Below are 16516 nucleotides of genomic sequence, written 5' to 3' on the forward strand. Positions count from 1 at the left end.
TCCTTGCCTCAGGCTTTGCTTTCTAAAGGACTTGCTAAGCCAGATCTTGCGTGCTCTCAGCACTCCCCCGTGAGGAGCAGGCAAGCAGGAGAGTGGTCCCACGACACAGCTGTGCTCGGAGTCCTCCCCCAGCCCTGGGCTTCGTTCTGAGGTCGGGAGGGTGCACCCTGACCCATCTCCTAGAGCCAACATCCTGCTCTAACCAGTGCACTGTGAAATCTCCCCCACTGCTTGGCATCATCCCAGGTGCAGGTCAGGTGGAAGCAGGTCTCTAACTACAAGTCACCTGTGCTGCCATTACCTGTCCCATGTTCATGGCGGACATCGCCAGCCAAACAGGTGCTCTTTCCTACCACTCCTTGGGAGACAGCATCTGCTAGTGGGCTGGATTTAGGATTTAGAACGAAGCCTGTTGTCACCATGGCCCAGGCTTCCTCAGGACACGTTTTGACAAAACCCTTGAAATGCAGATGAGTTTTCAGGTGTGGAGAGGGCCTCTGGCGGCTCGGCCTGCTGCTCCCGCACCTGCTCGCAGCGTCCCTTCCCTGGACGCGGACTGCCGTTCGTGAGCTTGCCTGCATCGTGTCTAGGCGCAGTCGTCTGAGGGGTGAGGACTGGCTTAGGGGTACAATTTCAAACAAAGATGAAAGTTAATTAATTGGCAAAGGCGGCGCTGAGCACACGTCTGGACCTGGAGATGTGAAAGCCAAACCACCTGCGTTAGCCTGGTGGGCTGCGTGCCGTGTCCCTCACTCCAGCGTTGCCCTTCCGAAGTCCCAAGGTCGTTTCCTGGGGACAAGTGCCGCATGGGGATGTGCCTTGTCAGTTATGATGGAAGCTCCACAGCAACAACGGCCTGACGTTTATGGGGGCAAGTGTGGCCCAGAGGCAGCAGAGCCAAGGAGCTCGGGGCAGGGCGCTGGTTCCAGGGGTCCTGGCTTGTCCTTGCATTGGTTTTCTCCTCTGTAGAATGGGGACAATGAAAATACCTGCATCATAGGAATGTTGTGGGAACTATATTCGTTTATGTAAGTATAAACTAAGGCAATATACTTTACCTTAGAACAAGGCAAGGTATATTGCAGGTGCTCTAGGTCTGGTAAGAACAGTTAACAATAATAATAATCATTGTCACCATCTCCAGGTACTTTTTACTTGATCCTTCTGAGAACTGACTCAGGATATTCATTTTAAAGTGAGGAAACTGAGGCTCAGAGAAGTCAGACAGTGCTCTTCCCATTACATCATGTTGCTTCCTGACACTACGATGCTTTTTAATCAGGCAGAACCGTAATATGTCACGTAGAAATAATTGCCTTTGGCTATAAGAAACAGAAAGCCTAAAATATAGCGGCCAGAACCACAGGGACACTTACTAGTTACTTACACGCAGGCCGAGGGGCTGGCCAGCAGCTGGGTAATGTCGTCCAGGATCCAGGGTAGATGTCTCCACTCTACCCTCCTCAGCTGCTGGCTTTTTGTCCTTATGCCTGTTGCCTCATGGTCACAGGATGGCTGCTGTGACTCCATGTATCAATCATATCAGTGTTCAAGGCAGGAACAAGGGGGAAGGGTAGGACCAGTCACATGTGTTCTTTTAGTCAGTAAAGCAAAAGCTTTCTCAGAAGCATAACAAATTTCTCTTACATATTTCACCAAAATTGGGTGTCATGTTTTCTGCTAGAAAGCAAATTTCTGGCTTTCTAGCCTCTAGAGTAGGAGGGAGCAAAAGTAAGGGAGTCGCAGATGGTGTTGGGCTAGCCAGACAACAATGTCTGCATACGTGGAAATTGACTTGTCTTTTGCTTGCGGGACCGTGGAATAACAAAGATGATGGAAACCTAATCCTGTGCTTTTCTCTTGGCAGATGCACGTCTATTCTTTAGGAATGACCCTCTACTGGGCAGCAGGGTTTCATGTTCCGCCAAACCAGGTCTGTAAACAACATGCTCCAAGTCTTGCCAGGCTATGTCTTTGAGTTCATTTAGTGCTTTTCTCCTGGGCAGGGGCCACATCTATTGAGCACCTATTGCAAATGCTCCCTCCTGGGTCCTAGGCAGGTATTGTAAACTGATTACAGAACTTACTGCTAGTATGGAAGTAACCTCAGAATCCTACTCAACACAACATTACAGGGATCAGAGCTCACTGTAACTTTTAACTCCTGGGCTCAAGCAATCCTCCTGCTGCAGCCTCCTTAGTAGCTGGGACTACACACAGGTGCCACCACACCCACATAATTTAAAAACATTTGTTGTAGAGATGGTGTCTTACTATATTGCCCAGGCTGCTCTTGAACTTCTGGCTTCAAGTGATCCTCCCACCTTGGCTTCCCAAAGCACTGGGATTACAGGCATGAGCCACCAAGCCTGGCCAAAACTTTTAAACTTTGTTTATCATAGCATTTTACAAATTTTTGACTATAGGATATGTGTGCATGTGTTTGTGTAAATTTTCTTCTGACACTATAAGAGTTCCTTAGAAACTGGTGACACAAGAGCACGCCCTGGAGACCCTGCCCAGCTGACCTGCTCAGCCTGCTTCCTGCCTTCCCTCCTACTCACACCTGCCCTCTCCTAGCCAATATCCTGGTGCCTCCTGGGTGCTCTTTCTAAAACAGAGACCTGCTCATGGCCCTCCTCACATGAATCTTTGGCAGCTCCTCACTACCCACGGGATCACATTCCTTCTTCTCAGCAAGACACACCTGGAGCCAGGACTGGGCTTGTGGTCATTGGTGTGTGGCCCGTGCTGTGGCGCAGGGTCCAGTGCTTTGATGCTCTGCTACCACTGTCATGGGGTCCTGGATCACTTTGAACAAGGGCCCTGCATTGTTGTTGTGCCCTGGGCCTCTGTCCTGCCCACAGCCCTTCCCTCCGGGCATGGGCCAGCTCGCGTGCACCTTGTGCCTTTGCACACACTGCTCCTGCACCGCACCTCTCCCCACCACCCCGGTGACTCCAGAGTGCTCTTTGAGAGTTAGTCCAAGTTCCATCCCCAGGTCCCCCTCCCCACACAGGGTGGGCAAGGCCCCTTGCCCTGTGTTATTGCCACGTCTTGTGCATACTATATGGTCTTTGCCCCTTCAAGTGATCGCCTTTCTATCAGACTGTGATCTACTTGAAGGCAGGGACTGTATCTGGAGTAGCTGTGCAGTCCCAGGAACATAAGAGGCCCCAGCGTGCTGTGGACGCAGGACTCCGTGGCCGGCCACATGCGGAGGCAGCATTCAAAGCTGACGCTCCTTGCCAAGAAAAGGTGGTGCAGCCTACCTGGGCGGCGATCCTGTGTGGGCTGAGTGTGGGAAAGGCCCACTGCGAGTCTGGACTTGAGGCCTGCCCCACGCAATCATCACCGTTTAAATGCACGAAGGAAGTGCTTATAAGATGCCTCTTTTTTCTTCCGCTCGATGTGTGCATGCGGCAGAAAGTTCAGCCAGCAGTGACTGAGCACTTGTGCTCGCTGCTGCGAGCTCCACAGGCCGTGTGTTCCTGGAGCTCACCTTCTGGGGCAGAGGCCAGGGAGACCCACCTAAACAGCAGGAGACAATGCCAGGCTGCCCAGGGGAATGTGCATGACAGGCTGACCTCTGGTTTGCTCCGGCATGCTTGGCACAGGTGCAAATCCACTCATTTCCCATCGGCATTCCAAGCACAGGTCTGGGGTGAAGGATTAGAAAGCAGCAAATGACACACCACCAATGCAGAGACCATTGCCCTGCATTTTGTGGCCTCAGCGATGAGTCTTGTGTCTGTCCTAAAACGTTCCAGAAGCACCAGTCATCTGTTCTCGGGAAGACAGGAGCATCCGTTTCCCTCGCCTCCGTGGCCCCGACCCGGTGCCGGGCTGGGCGGCGGCAGCCCTGGCCGCTCACGCTCCTCTCCCGCCCGCTCCAGCCCTTGCAGCTGCGCGAGCCCCTGCTCTCCCTGCTGCTGGCCATGTGCGAAGACCTGCCTCGCAGGCGGCGGCCGCTGCACTCGGTTCTGGAAGCTTGTCGGGCTCGTGAGAAAGAAGTGGCTGTGTACCCAGCCCCTGCCGGCCTCCACGTCCGACGGCTGGTTGGCCTGGTGCTGGGCACCATCTCCGAGGTCAGTGTGGGACTGCACAGTCCAGCCAGGTAGCCGCTAGCCACGTGGCTATTGACATTTAAATTAGCTAAATTATGATTAACTGAAATGAAATAAAAGTGCCTGACACGGCCAAGACCCTCGAGGGCTTTGCAGGGGCCTCTTGGTGCAAAACAGGAGCCTCTTGGTTCATGACCCAAGACTCAGCTCTATCGAAATCCAACTCCAGGCCTTGCACGGGAGCTTCCCTGACCTCACTCTCACGGTCCCTGGCCGCCTCTCCTCACCGCCCCCTCTCGTCCCCGCGAAGGGGCCCTGTGCTGCTCGCTGCCCTGCGCACTCCCCCCGGTGCCAGCAAGGGGCACGGGGGGCTCTCAGCTTAGGCCAGGTTCCTCTGAGCTGGCCCAGAGACGGAGTCCTGTGCTGTGCCAGGCACTCACTAGGGACGTGCTCCGGGGGGCAGGCTGAGCAAGGAGGGTCTCACTGGAGACAGCTCAGCCGCCCTGGTGCAGCAGGCCAGCTCAGAGTCAGTCCCTCTCAAGGCCAGGCAGGCTGGGGCAGGGCGGGCAGCGAGGTGCCGTGGCACAAAATGTAAGCGGCTCGCGTTTGAGGGACCAGAGGAGGAGAGGCTGGGGACCAGCCAGCTGGCTGCACTCGTCCAGGGACAGCTGGACGAGGAGTGACGGGGGCCGTGTGGATGGGGATGAGGGGAGAGCTGGGGGGTGCTGCCAACAGTCAGAGAACCCCACCCTAGTCTTCCTGGACCCCTTCTCTCTTGGCATGTGAACACGTAGCTCTATTAGCTGAGCCAGAGGATTTGGTGGGAGAAGCAGAGTATATTTATTCAAAAGATAGTAGAGTCTGCCACCCACTGATTGGTGTGTCGCCGTCCCTGGGCAGACACTGTGCTGCCCTGCGGCCCTCGGGTCAGGAGCCTGCAAAGCAGACTTCATGCCGTGTTCAGCGTTCACGGGGCCGTGCTGGGAGAGCGCGCTGCGATGCTGGGGAGGTGGGCGAGGAGGTGGACTTAACGCGGCGTGGTGCAACAGAGCCAGGCGAAGGGTGCGTGGGAGGGCCGGTGAGCAGAGGGCAGAGGTGGAGAGGAATAAAAATAGAGAGGACACAGCTCTGGGTCTTGCAGGCACAGAGGAGCTTCTGGGGAGGCTGTAGCCGGCGGAGGCGCAGGAGCGAAGGCACAGGCGTGGTGAGCGCACAGCTATGGGAGAGGGGCTGCGCGGGGGCGTGCGTCCCGAGCACGTTCTGGGTGCTGGAGAACGCACCCTTAAGCTCTCGCTGTGTAAGGCAGGCGATGGCACACTAACAGCCGGTTTGCATGCCCTCCTGACCTTGGGGTGCGGATGTGTGATGCACTTGACCCTCAGGTGGAGAGAAGAGTTGTGGAAGAAAGCTCCTCCATGCAGCAGAACAGAAGCTGCCTGCTCAGGAAGAGGCTGCAGCAGGCCAGCAGTGCCAGCCCCGCGGCGTGGGCGCCGGCGTGGGCGCGCCCGTGCAGAGGTGGGTGTGTGCTGCAGGCACCGTCGCTCCCTGCCCTGCGTGGCCACCCGTCCCGCTGTGAGGGCAGAGCAAGCCCATGCCAGCACCACCCTTCCAGGAAGGCCCTGCAGAGAAGGACTGAGCTTAGGACCGGTCTGGGCCCCCAGGGAAGTCTCACTGGGGACACAGCTTAACAGGGTCATTCATATCCAATGTCAACTTCTTAAAAATTGAGTTTTAACTGTCCAAGTTGATAAAAACAAATTAAAACAAACAACAAAAAAGAAAAAGCTTCCTTCAATTAGTCTTTTTTGTTATTGTTCTAGATTTGCTAAAAGAAAAGCTTTTAATTTTCAAATCTTTCAATGTTTTCTACTTTTCAACTAAATCTGAACTTTTTAAAAAAGAAATTAATGTTATTGTTTGTTATCCCTAAAACAAGGGGTTCTTTGCCATCAGGTTTTATCTTCCCTTGTAGCCCTGCCCCCAACCCTCTGTTACTTCCACCTCCATTTTCTGCATGAGGAAGCAGACTCAGAGAGGTTAAGTAATTTTGCCAAGGTCACACAGCTAGTAAGTCATGATGCCACCAACACTATGGGCTGCCTAATTCAGGAAAGTTGTGCTCTTGGTCTCCATCCATGCCCTACACCACGCTGTTTGGTCAGTTTCAGAAAGAAGCACAGAGCCCGAGAGCTCCCTGGAGCCCCATTCGAGCGCCTCGGCACACAGCCGCTGCAGCCGCTTTGCTACCTGGTAAGCAGCAAGGTGTCCAGGGTGCTGTGACGTCGGTGTGGGTGTGGGTGTGGGGCTGCCACACCCTGCTTCTTTGCTGATTGATTATTGAGGAGACGCCTCCAGAAAATGCTCTCAGAAAATGCCAACCCTGCTGCAGTAGCAGATGAAGAAGTCACGTTTAAGCAGATAGGAAACCCAAGCGGGGTGGACCTGGTGGCAACCGTGCTGTTGGGGCACCTGTCTCCTCCGGGAGCCACGGGCCGGCCCAGGGGCGGAACGACATGCCTGGGTGTTGTTGCAATTGTCTAGTGCCACACCACACTGCGTGATAGAGCCAAAAAATGCAGTGGCTAAAAGCAACAATTATTTATTTAGCTTGTGCTTCTGGGGCTGGGGTTCAGGCTGTGCTCAGCCGGGAGGTCCTCTGACTCTGCTGGGAGCCTCTGTGAAGCTGCAATTACCCGCAGCCCGGCGGCGGCCTCGCGCCTGGGCCTTCTGGCTGCCTGCCATCTGGGGAGCCCTGGCTGCCCTCCACGAGCTGGCCAGCCTGGGGTGTTCTCACGACAGGGGCAGAGGAGAGAAAACAGACAGACAGACAGACAGACAGAGAGAAGTGCACAGCGCCTTCAGAACTGGCCCTCCACGTTTCCAGCTCTTCCTATTGGCTAACCCAGCCTGAGGCCAGCCCGCAGTCAAGGGGCGGGGCAGTGGACCCCTCTCCCGGGAGGAGGGTGCAGAGTCTCATTGCAGAGGGCGTGGGCCAGGGAGAAGAACTGGGGTTGTTTTTGCGATTGTCTAACATATTGCGCTTAAATTGGATCAAAACCTACACGGGCCCACATCTTCCTGCACCGGGACCTTGGGTATTTTGAAGTTTGGGGAATTTATTTATTTACATATTGATTTGTTGAGGGCTGTGACAGTATATTGTCTCTCCATGGTTCAGACAATGGCTTTGGCCAAGTCCATGTCAAATCTGCGGCTGGGTTCTTGACTGGATATTGTATAGCTCACCTTGCCATGGTTTTCCCTGCCATTTAAAACTCTATTTCCCCCCCAAAACCAGTTTTCCCCTGGTTCTATAAACAATATACGTTTATTGTCAAAACATTTTGAATAATATATAAAATTCTAAGGAACACCCTGCGATCCCATGACCTGCTCAGGGCTTGCCCCAGACCTGGGGTCACGGCACCTCGAGCAGAGAGGCAGAGTCACGGGCTGGGGAGAAGTGGCCTGTGGCTGTGCCCAACCCTGCGTCGCCTGTGCTGTGCAGCCTGACTTCTCTGGCCTCAGCTTCCCCACTTGGAAAGTGGGTGCAACGACTCCCCAGCCAGGGCGAAGGTGACATGAAGCGACGGTGCACCCTGCCCGCTGAGCGTCAGCAGTGGTGGCCTTTCACTGGGTGGAGGCGTCACTCACCCTTTCTCCACCCCTGGCCAGCACTCTCCCAGAGGCGGCTCCCCAGGACCAGCGGGAGGTCCAGCAGCTCAGCTCCAGACCCACGCCCTCAGGGGCAGAAAGCTCACTGCCGGCAACTCCTTCCCAAACGGGTTTCCTGCAAGGAAGGGGCAAGGTGAGCAAAAGAGGGGTGAAGGACCCTGCTCAGAGAGGCGCTAACAGCGGCTGAAAATGGGTAGGGCCTTCTGGGTTGGACTAACATAAACGTGGAGGGTGCCGCTTAGGGCGCAGGCGTTGAGCGGCCGCTGGGGCAGGCTGTGGCCACGCTGGGCAGCATATAGGCAGCGCCAGCCCCTCCGCGCAGCAAGCTGCGGCTGCAGGTGCCAGGGCAGTGGCAGAGCGTGGCCGTGGGGAGCGGCCTGACAGGACAGCTGGACTTGGAAGGGGCCTTCTGAACAGATGGAAGGCCAGATCCGGACGGCAGGGAGGGTTCCTTAGGGAACCAGTCCTTTCTGACTTGTGTGAACCAAAATAAAATCTTAAGCCCCCTGCTGACTGAATGGACACCCTCTTGGCCCAGGGAACCACAGAAACACCCGAAAGCTGAGTTGCTGGCAGAGACAAAGGAGGTCAGACACACCTGGCCATGCCCCCTCCCTTCTTGGAGATGTTGACCTCCTGGTGTTGAGAATAAACTGACTCAGGGCGCCCCTCCTCCTCTGTGGCCGAGTTCCCATGCTCCCTGCCCAGCCCTGTCCTCCAGGCCACCCTCCGGCCTGCATGAGCTGGGGGTGGGACGGCGGCGAAGAGGGCTCTGAGAGGCCTTGTTCATCTCTTTTGCATTTTCCTCCCGATCATCGCTAGAGACGCCTCTGCTGGGGATACTCCCAGGACACTGAAGGGCTGGAATTTTGGCCTCTTTAGACAAGAGTCCTGCTGGGTACCCTCGGGGCACTTCAGAAGCCCACCCAACCCTGTGCCTTGCTGGTGGTGAGACATGCATAAGCTTCTTGACCTCTTAAAGCCATGATTTCCTCACCTGTAAAATAGGATACGTACCCCAAAAAGTGATGGCAGGGTTTAAATGACGACGGGTATTGAAGCATTGCTGGGTCCCCAGTGTGGCATGTAGGTGAGATACTGTGAAACTGAGAACAAGTGCTGCCCAAGCACACCATCCTTTCGAAGTCCAGAGCTAGGAAAATATTTGATCTCATCTAAATCTAAAGATATTTTTGTTTCTAAAGAATCTTTTTATTACATACAGTACATATTTATACTACATTTGATGCTTTGACACATACAAAGGTTATGTAATGCTATGGGACCTGTGAAACTCACAACTCACCCTGGACAGCCTGGCATCCAAGACCAGGATGGTGCTAGTACCTGCCCGACCTGTGGGGCTTCTGCCCTGAGATACCCAGCCCAGCGGGGCCTCAGCCCAGTTCAGCCTGTTTCCTGCTGGCTCTGGGGGACACAGGCTCGTGGCGGGTGAGGAGTTGAGCTCAGTGGGGAAGCCCAGACCCAAAGCCTGGAACCTGTCCTCCCTTCTCTACTGTAAGTGACTCGAGTGTTTTCCTCCAGTTTTCCAGGCCAGAGTTTGTCCTGCTGGCTGGAGAGGCGCCAGTGACCCTGCACCTGCCTGGATCGCTTGTGGTAACTGCAGGGCTAGACTGGGCAGGGGCGGAGGTGGCCAGGAAGTGCCCAACCTGCTCAGGTGGGCGGGCCGGGGCGGCCCACTGTGCTCTCACTGGGGTCTCACTCAGGGAACACCCTGGGTGGTGCTCAGTCTCCCCCAGACTCCTGGCAGAGCTGGGGCTACTTACCACTCCCGGCTCTGGTCCTTTGGTCTTTAAGGGGAAGCCCTGTGACTTCTCGCCAGGTCCTGCCGCCCTTCCAGACTCAGCCAGCTCTCACTTCCTGTTGTGCTGGGGAGTATCTGTGAAACGTCCACTAGCCAGATGCCAGTCTAGACCTCAGATCTATGAACAAAACACAGTCCTTTTCGCGTGGACATTACATTCTAGCAGGGGAGACAAAGATAGACAAGTGCATAAACATAAAACAATGCCAGGTAGTGATTTGTGCCAAGCAAAGGACCAATGAAGAAGGGAGGGTTGGAGGATGGCAGGTGAGGGAGAGACAAAGAAGCTCTGGGGAGTGTGTGTGAGCAGAGATGGGGACAAAGAGAGGGAAGGAGCCACATGGGCTCTTGCAGGGAGGGCAAACCTTGAGTGAACTGTCCCTTTCCTGTCCTAGCACCTAGGCATGCCCCCTGCTGGTGTTCCCTGTGGCTGGTCTTAGCCTCAGCTCCCTGGGACACAACTGTCCATGTTCAGGCCACATCCCTTTTGTTCAGGGCCCAGGCTGAGGCTGGGGCAGTCGCAGCTGGTGTCGGGTGTTTGAGTGTGTGTCCTTCACATCATCTCCCCCATGCCCAGAGCTCGAAGCACCTGCCTTGCCAGCCTGGCTCTCAGGGCCTTCCTCAGGGCCCTTTGGAGGCAGGGTTATGGGGACGATGGGCCCTGCACCCCTCTTCTCCCAGGGTCCTGCATCACCCACTGCTTGTCCTTCCCTCACAGAAGGGCACCCAGGGAGCCCTCCCCTGGCTCACTCCAACAAAATGCCATCAAACTCCTGCTTCCATGCACTCCCCTACCAAGGAGACTTCTGTTGCTGGGCACTAACATCATTTCTTTGACATCTGTGCTCTGATGGTATTTGAGCAAACTGGTCAGTGTGAGCAAGACACCTACCTAACCGGAGTCTCTGACTCCATGCAGTTAGCACCTGCACTAGCACTGACCCAGCACCTGCCATAGCCTGGTCCACCTGCGCCAGAACAAAAAGTATGAAATGGGGTGATTTTCAAACCCCAAGAATGCAAAGATTAAGTTACCCAAAGCGTAAAAGTACTGAACCCAAGAGGGCTTAGTGTCAGGGTTGGGGGTATCAGGGCGACTCACTCTGCAGGGGAGGAACCCTCTGGGAGGCTGAGCCAAGGCCAGGTGGTCGGGTGGGGCTGTGGTGGGAGACGAACCTGGTAGTGATCTGAGGAGGCAGGAGAGGCAGAAGGCAGACTCTGGTGCATGTCTTTGGCCCTGCCGACCGATTTCTAGATTCTAACTAATCCCCTTGCCCAGCTCTTCTCTTCATTGGATCTGTATCTGCCCAATTTCTTTCTGAAGTTTAGAATTCATTAACCTGGCGTTCTGCAGTGGCCTGGGGGTGCAGTATTAGGTTGGTGGACATACCCCCAGAGGTGCAAGACTCATTGATGAGGGCTCTGGCAGCCCTGCCAGAAAGCATAGCCAGGGGCAGCCAAGATTCCTGCAGGGGTAGGACCTTAGTCAGACCTGCCTCCCAGCCTTCCTGGCCCTGCAGAACCTGGCCGAGGTCAGATTCAAACCCAGGTTCTGCCACTCACTGACTGTGCAACCCTGGGCAAGTCCTTTACCATCTCTGAGCCCCAGTTTTTCATCTGCTGAATAGGAATCATTAACATACTCATCTCTTAGGGTTGTTTGCAAACTAAATTTATGAAAAGTACTTAGCTCAGTAATTATTAAATAGCACATGCTAAAGCTCAATGACTTATTGTTACAATTGATACTGTTACCATTTTCAGACCAAAAAAGGAAAATCCTATCTGGCGCTCAGGGACCTCTGCGTGGTCCTGCTGAGTGGGCAGTGTCTGGAGGTGAAGTGTGACATGGCATCAACAGTGGGAGCTGTCTTCAACGCCGTGATGTCCTTTGCCAATCTTGGGGAAGTCACCTACTTTGGCTTGGCTTACATGAAAGGTAAGCATCGCTTGTGGAGTCCACGGCTGGCTGGGTGCCTCTAGAAACCCAGGTATCTGGATACCTGAGCTATATTCCTTCTGGGAAAACCTCTTGAGACTGGGGGGCCTTATTTTGCACACCTAGACATTAGTTAGCATGGTGAAGGCTTCAGGTGCTCATGTGTAGAGTGTCAAGGAAGTGCAGAAGATTGTCATGAAATAATGAGTGTAGGATAATGTAGGTATCTGTGGCTGGCTGGATCTGGTTCACCAAGCTCAGTGCATTGAAGTTAGATAAGAAAACATCTAACTTGATTTCCATTTAATCTGCAGGACTAATGGGGACTCAGCACTCCAACCCCAGAAGCTTAAATTAAAATTCCATTCTAAATGTCCAAGAGAAAGTGTTTCTGTACCCTTTTTCCTCTCTGCCCTTCCATTAGAGACTCTTTGTTTCGATTGTCAACCTAAAATAACAACAGAGTGAGACTCCAAAGACTGAGTTTATTTGGGAATTGGCAGGAGATTGCAATCTGGGACACACATGCTATAGCAAACTATAGGTGCATCTGAGGAGGTTGAGGCAAAGGCAAGCCTTTGTAGACAAAGAGAAGTATACGTAAGTTATATTAAAACCAAAAGATCATTAATTATGGAGGCAGGAGTTGATGTCAGTTCATTAGTGGAGGCAGAGTGCCAGGCAAGTGTTCTTGTGCAGGCGGCTAGCTGCCCGTGTGGCACTCATGCAGCCAGCTGCACTTCGGAGAATGTCTCCTGTGGCACTTTTTGGTGTAGGCACAGCATGTGAGTGCTCTCCCTCTGGCCTCCCGGCTCCATTTTACGAGGGTTAGACATAAGTGTCTTCCTTTGGTGTTGATACTTTCACACCATCTACTCAATATCCCTCTGCTGCAGCTGAATCTCTCCAACCACTGTGTGGGGATGGAATTCGGATCGTTGGCTTTCTGGTTAAACCCTGGCTCTCCCTATCTCAGCGGCCCTCCGTCTCCCAGCCCCTGTAGGAGAAGCTCACGAGCTTGTTGTGTGGTCGTGCAGTGTACCACACGCAGCAGGCCTGGCCCGAGATGTCCTTATCTCCCCATAGTTCTCATTAGACCTCTGAAAGATCCCTCACCCAGATAAAAAGAACAACTATTATATGCTTTGATGTGATCAATTGCTGTTTGGTCAACCTTTTGTAAAGTGTGAAAAAAGGCATCTTTAAGAAACATATTTTCATTGATCTATAATATTCAATCTAAGTAAAACCAGTGTGCCTGCTCTGTGAGTACAACCTCAAAGTTTATCCCCTACTGCATCTTCCCAGTCAGGTGGCTGTCCCTGAGCCCATCTTTGTGATGATTCTAGGACTGCTTAGCTAGGGGCCTCCTGGGAAAATCACTCAGAAGTGACCACCTGAAGGGTTTGGATATAGATCAACTTGGGTGGGTTTCACAGCCAACCTGTGAAGGGAAACTGCCCATTCCTTGGGGAGAACTGGTCCTAAGGGAAGGGGGAGTTGGGTGTGGGGTGTTGAATTCAGCAGCAAGGGCAGAGGGCAGAGGGCAGGGGTTGGAGGTCTGAGCACCATGTGCTGACTGCTATTTAACCACTTCGGAGCGGTGCTCACGAGCCGAGAAACCTCACACAGCGGCACTGACAGTCCGCACGGCGGTCTGTGCTGTGCATTGACGACGGATCTGTTTTGCTCTTGTGTGATGAGGAAAGCTTGAAAGCACTGAAAGCTTGTTTTATTTTACAGCCAGCTTTACTTGTCATGTCAATCAGAATAGGTAACATACACATATATGTTTTCATTATGTTATTTTTAAATGTTCATAATGTTATTTTGATAAATGAAAAATTAGAAAAGTCATATTATGGCTGCCGGCTAAAGTTGCTGTGCGCGTTCATCTGTGGCTGTCAACTATAGTCGACGCTCGTACCGAAGTGGTTAAACCACTCTGGACACCTGCTTCCACCCCCAGCATGCATATAGACTTGGGGAAATGGCTGGTTGCATTCCCTACTCCATTCTTTCTCCAAACACTTTCTATTTCCATTTCAGGCAAAGAGTTCTTTTTCCTGGACAATGAGACCAGGTTGTGCGAAATAGCCCCCGAAGGCTTGAGAGAGCAGTCGCAGAAGACCTCCACGAACACCTTCACACTCTTCCTGAGGATACAGTTCTTTGTCAGCCACTGTGGGCTGCTTCAGTGAGTGTCGCACACCTGTTCATTTGCTCCTTAAGGGATAGAGTATGTCCAGGCTGACTGCGAGGTCATGGCTAGGCAAGTACTTTGCAACTGTAAGTTACATATTAATAACAACGATTATTGTGGTTGTTCTTCTGTCGATTGGATCCTGATAGAGCAAGAGGGAAAAGTCAGATCTTTGAGCAGTGCCTGGTCAAAATGAGAGCTTGCCCTTTGTTGCACATGTGCGCCACTCGGGGTCAAGGCTCTCTCTTCCTGCCCCACCTGCCCTCTCCCTCCACATGCAGCCCGGCAGCCCGGTGATGAGGGTGGGGAGAGACATGGGTTTGCAGTGGGGTCACTGCTTCTTTAGTCCTTTGCTCATTAAAAACAACACCGAACTGAATATTTTCCTCACTTGAACCATAGCAACAAACATTTCCATGGATTTGTTGAAGTGCCTGGCATAGGGTAACCCTCATTAGTGGCAGGAGGCATAGTGTGGATGGATGAAGGAGACCACACTTGTCTTATTGGCATTTACCTCTGGGTTTTCTTGGGTTGTATCTCATCTTCCCAAGGTTGCACTGCCCAGACTGAAAAGACCTCCTGGTGTTAGTGTGCTCCCTTGCCCTCGGCGTTGCGGCCACCGTTGTTCCTGCATTCCTTCCCAGGCACAGCCTGACGAGGCATCAGCTTTACCTGCAGCTTCGGAAAGACATCCTGGAGGAGCGGCTGTGCGGCGATGATGAGACACTGCTGCGGCTGGGGGTCCTTGCCTTGCAGGCCGAATGTGGCCATTACCCAAAGGAGGTAGAGGCGACACCCTGGCCTGTCGGTGGAACCACTGGAGAAGCAGTTAGGGGTTGTGGGGCTGTTAGTAAAGTGGAGACCATGCCTTTCCGAAGTGTTGTTAGCATCTACCACTGAGATTGGGGTAAATGACATCTATCCATCCATACATCCACCCACCCATCCAACCATCTAGTCCTCCATTTATCCCTCCATCCACCTATCCATCCAAAAAACATTCATTGAGTGCTCTTTGCTGTGCTCTGGGAGACACAAAGATGAATGAATCAAGTTTGTGCATTATCATGTGGTTCTAGTCTAATAGATCCCTTCCAATGACATGCATTTACTAATTTATTGAATTCCTATCATCATCATCATCATCACCATCAACTGTAATAGCCAACCTTTATTAAGAGATACCTGGCACTGACATTCTCCATAATGTTAACTTCCCTTTCTCAACAACATTGCAAGGTTCATATTATTGCTCACGGTTTTTAGAAAACCTGAGGTTCAGGTGGCTAGTAAATGGTCAAGTCTAAATTTGAGCCCAGGTGTATTTGATTCTAAGGTCAGGGCTGATTCTGTTGGGATGCACTCTTCTCAAATGGCAGCTCTAATCTTGCTGGCCAAGCCCTTGCCACTGCAGCAGAATCACATGTTAATTTCTTTGATTTAATTTGCCCATGATGGTCCTGTTATCATCTTCAGGGAGTTAACAGAGGTGACTGGTTATTTAATTTTTAGATGCCTTAAAGTAGAGAGGGATGATGCTAATACATTTATTTACCTAGTTAGGATTCAAAATGTGGACACCAGGGAGGAAGGAGAGACCAGCCAGGGAGCTGTTACAGAGAGCAGTGCAGTTTTGCTTTTGGGTTCATGAAGCCCCTTGCCCATGTCCAGGTGAGAGGTAAAGGGTTGGCAATGGACCTCAACAGAGACCAGGAAGTGTGCTCTGGGATCTAAATGTGGAGTCCACCTCGGGGGTGCATGAGTAGGAGCAGAGAGGAAACAGGAAGGGAGGCAAAGGTCCCACTAATCTCTTCCCTGGTGACCTCCCAGCCAGTATGCTAGGCTTTGTCTTGGAGGGAACTCACTACTGTCATGTGATAAAGCTGGGTGTCATGGGGAATGCTTAGAGATGCTCTTCTCCAAGAGGGCCATGTGAAGGAGGTATTACTACTCAAAAGAAAACGATTCAAAATTTAACCGCCACCCATTCGCCCCAGAGATCTTCAAAAGGACCTTTTAGTCCTTGAGAGCCTAAGACCTGGCATGTCCCTGGGCCTTTGAGTGCCTTCCCATAGTGTCCACATGTCCATCCCAATCATACCAACTTTTCCAGGCCAGCCTCAACCCAACAACTTTCCTGGCTCCACAAGTGAATAGAAACCCCCGCTCCCCACTGGCCCTGTGCAGCACCTCCCCCACAGCCTGGGCCAGCACAGGGGATCAGGCAGCACTCTCTTCATTCCAACTGATAGGACAGCGAGCTCAGATTGGCTTGAATAAAATGTATAATTTATTGTCTTTCAAAACCGAAGCACCCAGGTCCTCCCTTGGCCTCCCCCACCCCTGTGACAAGCCCCAGCTCTATCACTCTCTCTCTTTTACCTTGGAGCTTCCTCCAGTCTCCTCAGCCCCCAGGGCTGGAGTCCTTATCATGCTTGGGCCTTGCTGGGTACAGGGACTCAAACGATGTCAGTAGGACCTGGGCTTCCTGGGTGTCCCTGGGCTCTGCTGTCCTCTGGCAGGTCTGCCTTCAGTCGCTTCCCAATTCCATTCTCCAGGTTTCAGCCCAGCACAAAAGGGAAAGTCCCTGTCTTGGAAACAAATGCCATGGAAATCCTGGGACTCTGTCTCATTGGTTCTGATAAGGCATGTGCCCACCATAAGCTGTGCCGGGGGATGCTATATTCTGATTGGTTAGACTTGGGTCACATGGCCACCCCAGGAGCCAGGGGATGGAGCTCGCAGGAAGCAAAGTGCATGCACTGAGAGGGAGGAAGGTTGGTTCTCCATTTCCAAAAAGAAGG

General features: G+C 52.8%; 1 protein-coding gene across 1 annotated transcript in view; it reads left to right on the forward strand.

Annotated features, from left to right (window-relative positions):
* Positions 1–16516, forward strand: part of LOC105860090 (FERM and PDZ domain-containing protein 2) — a 94043-nt gene that overhangs the window by 14908 nt on the left and 62619 nt on the right. Inside the window, exons 6-14 of the mRNA XM_076009668.1 lie at positions 1868–1933; positions 3897–4088; positions 5450–5582; positions 6230–6317; positions 7743–7875; positions 9288–9359; positions 11332–11506; positions 13556–13703; positions 14357–14495. Of these exons, the coding sequence (XP_075865783.1) occupies positions 1868–1933; positions 3897–4088; positions 5450–5582; positions 6230–6317; positions 7743–7875; positions 9288–9359; positions 11332–11506; positions 13556–13703; positions 14357–14495 (1146 nt within the window). The remainder of the gene's footprint in view (positions 1–1867; positions 1934–3896; positions 4089–5449; positions 5583–6229; positions 6318–7742; positions 7876–9287; positions 9360–11331; positions 11507–13555; positions 13704–14356; positions 14496–16516) is intronic.

Source organism: Microcebus murinus, chromosome 14 (genome assembly GCF_040939455.1).
Source record: "Microcebus murinus isolate Inina chromosome 14, M.murinus_Inina_mat1.0, whole genome shotgun sequence".
NCBI lineage: Eukaryota > Metazoa > Chordata > Mammalia > Primates > Cheirogaleidae > Microcebus > Microcebus murinus.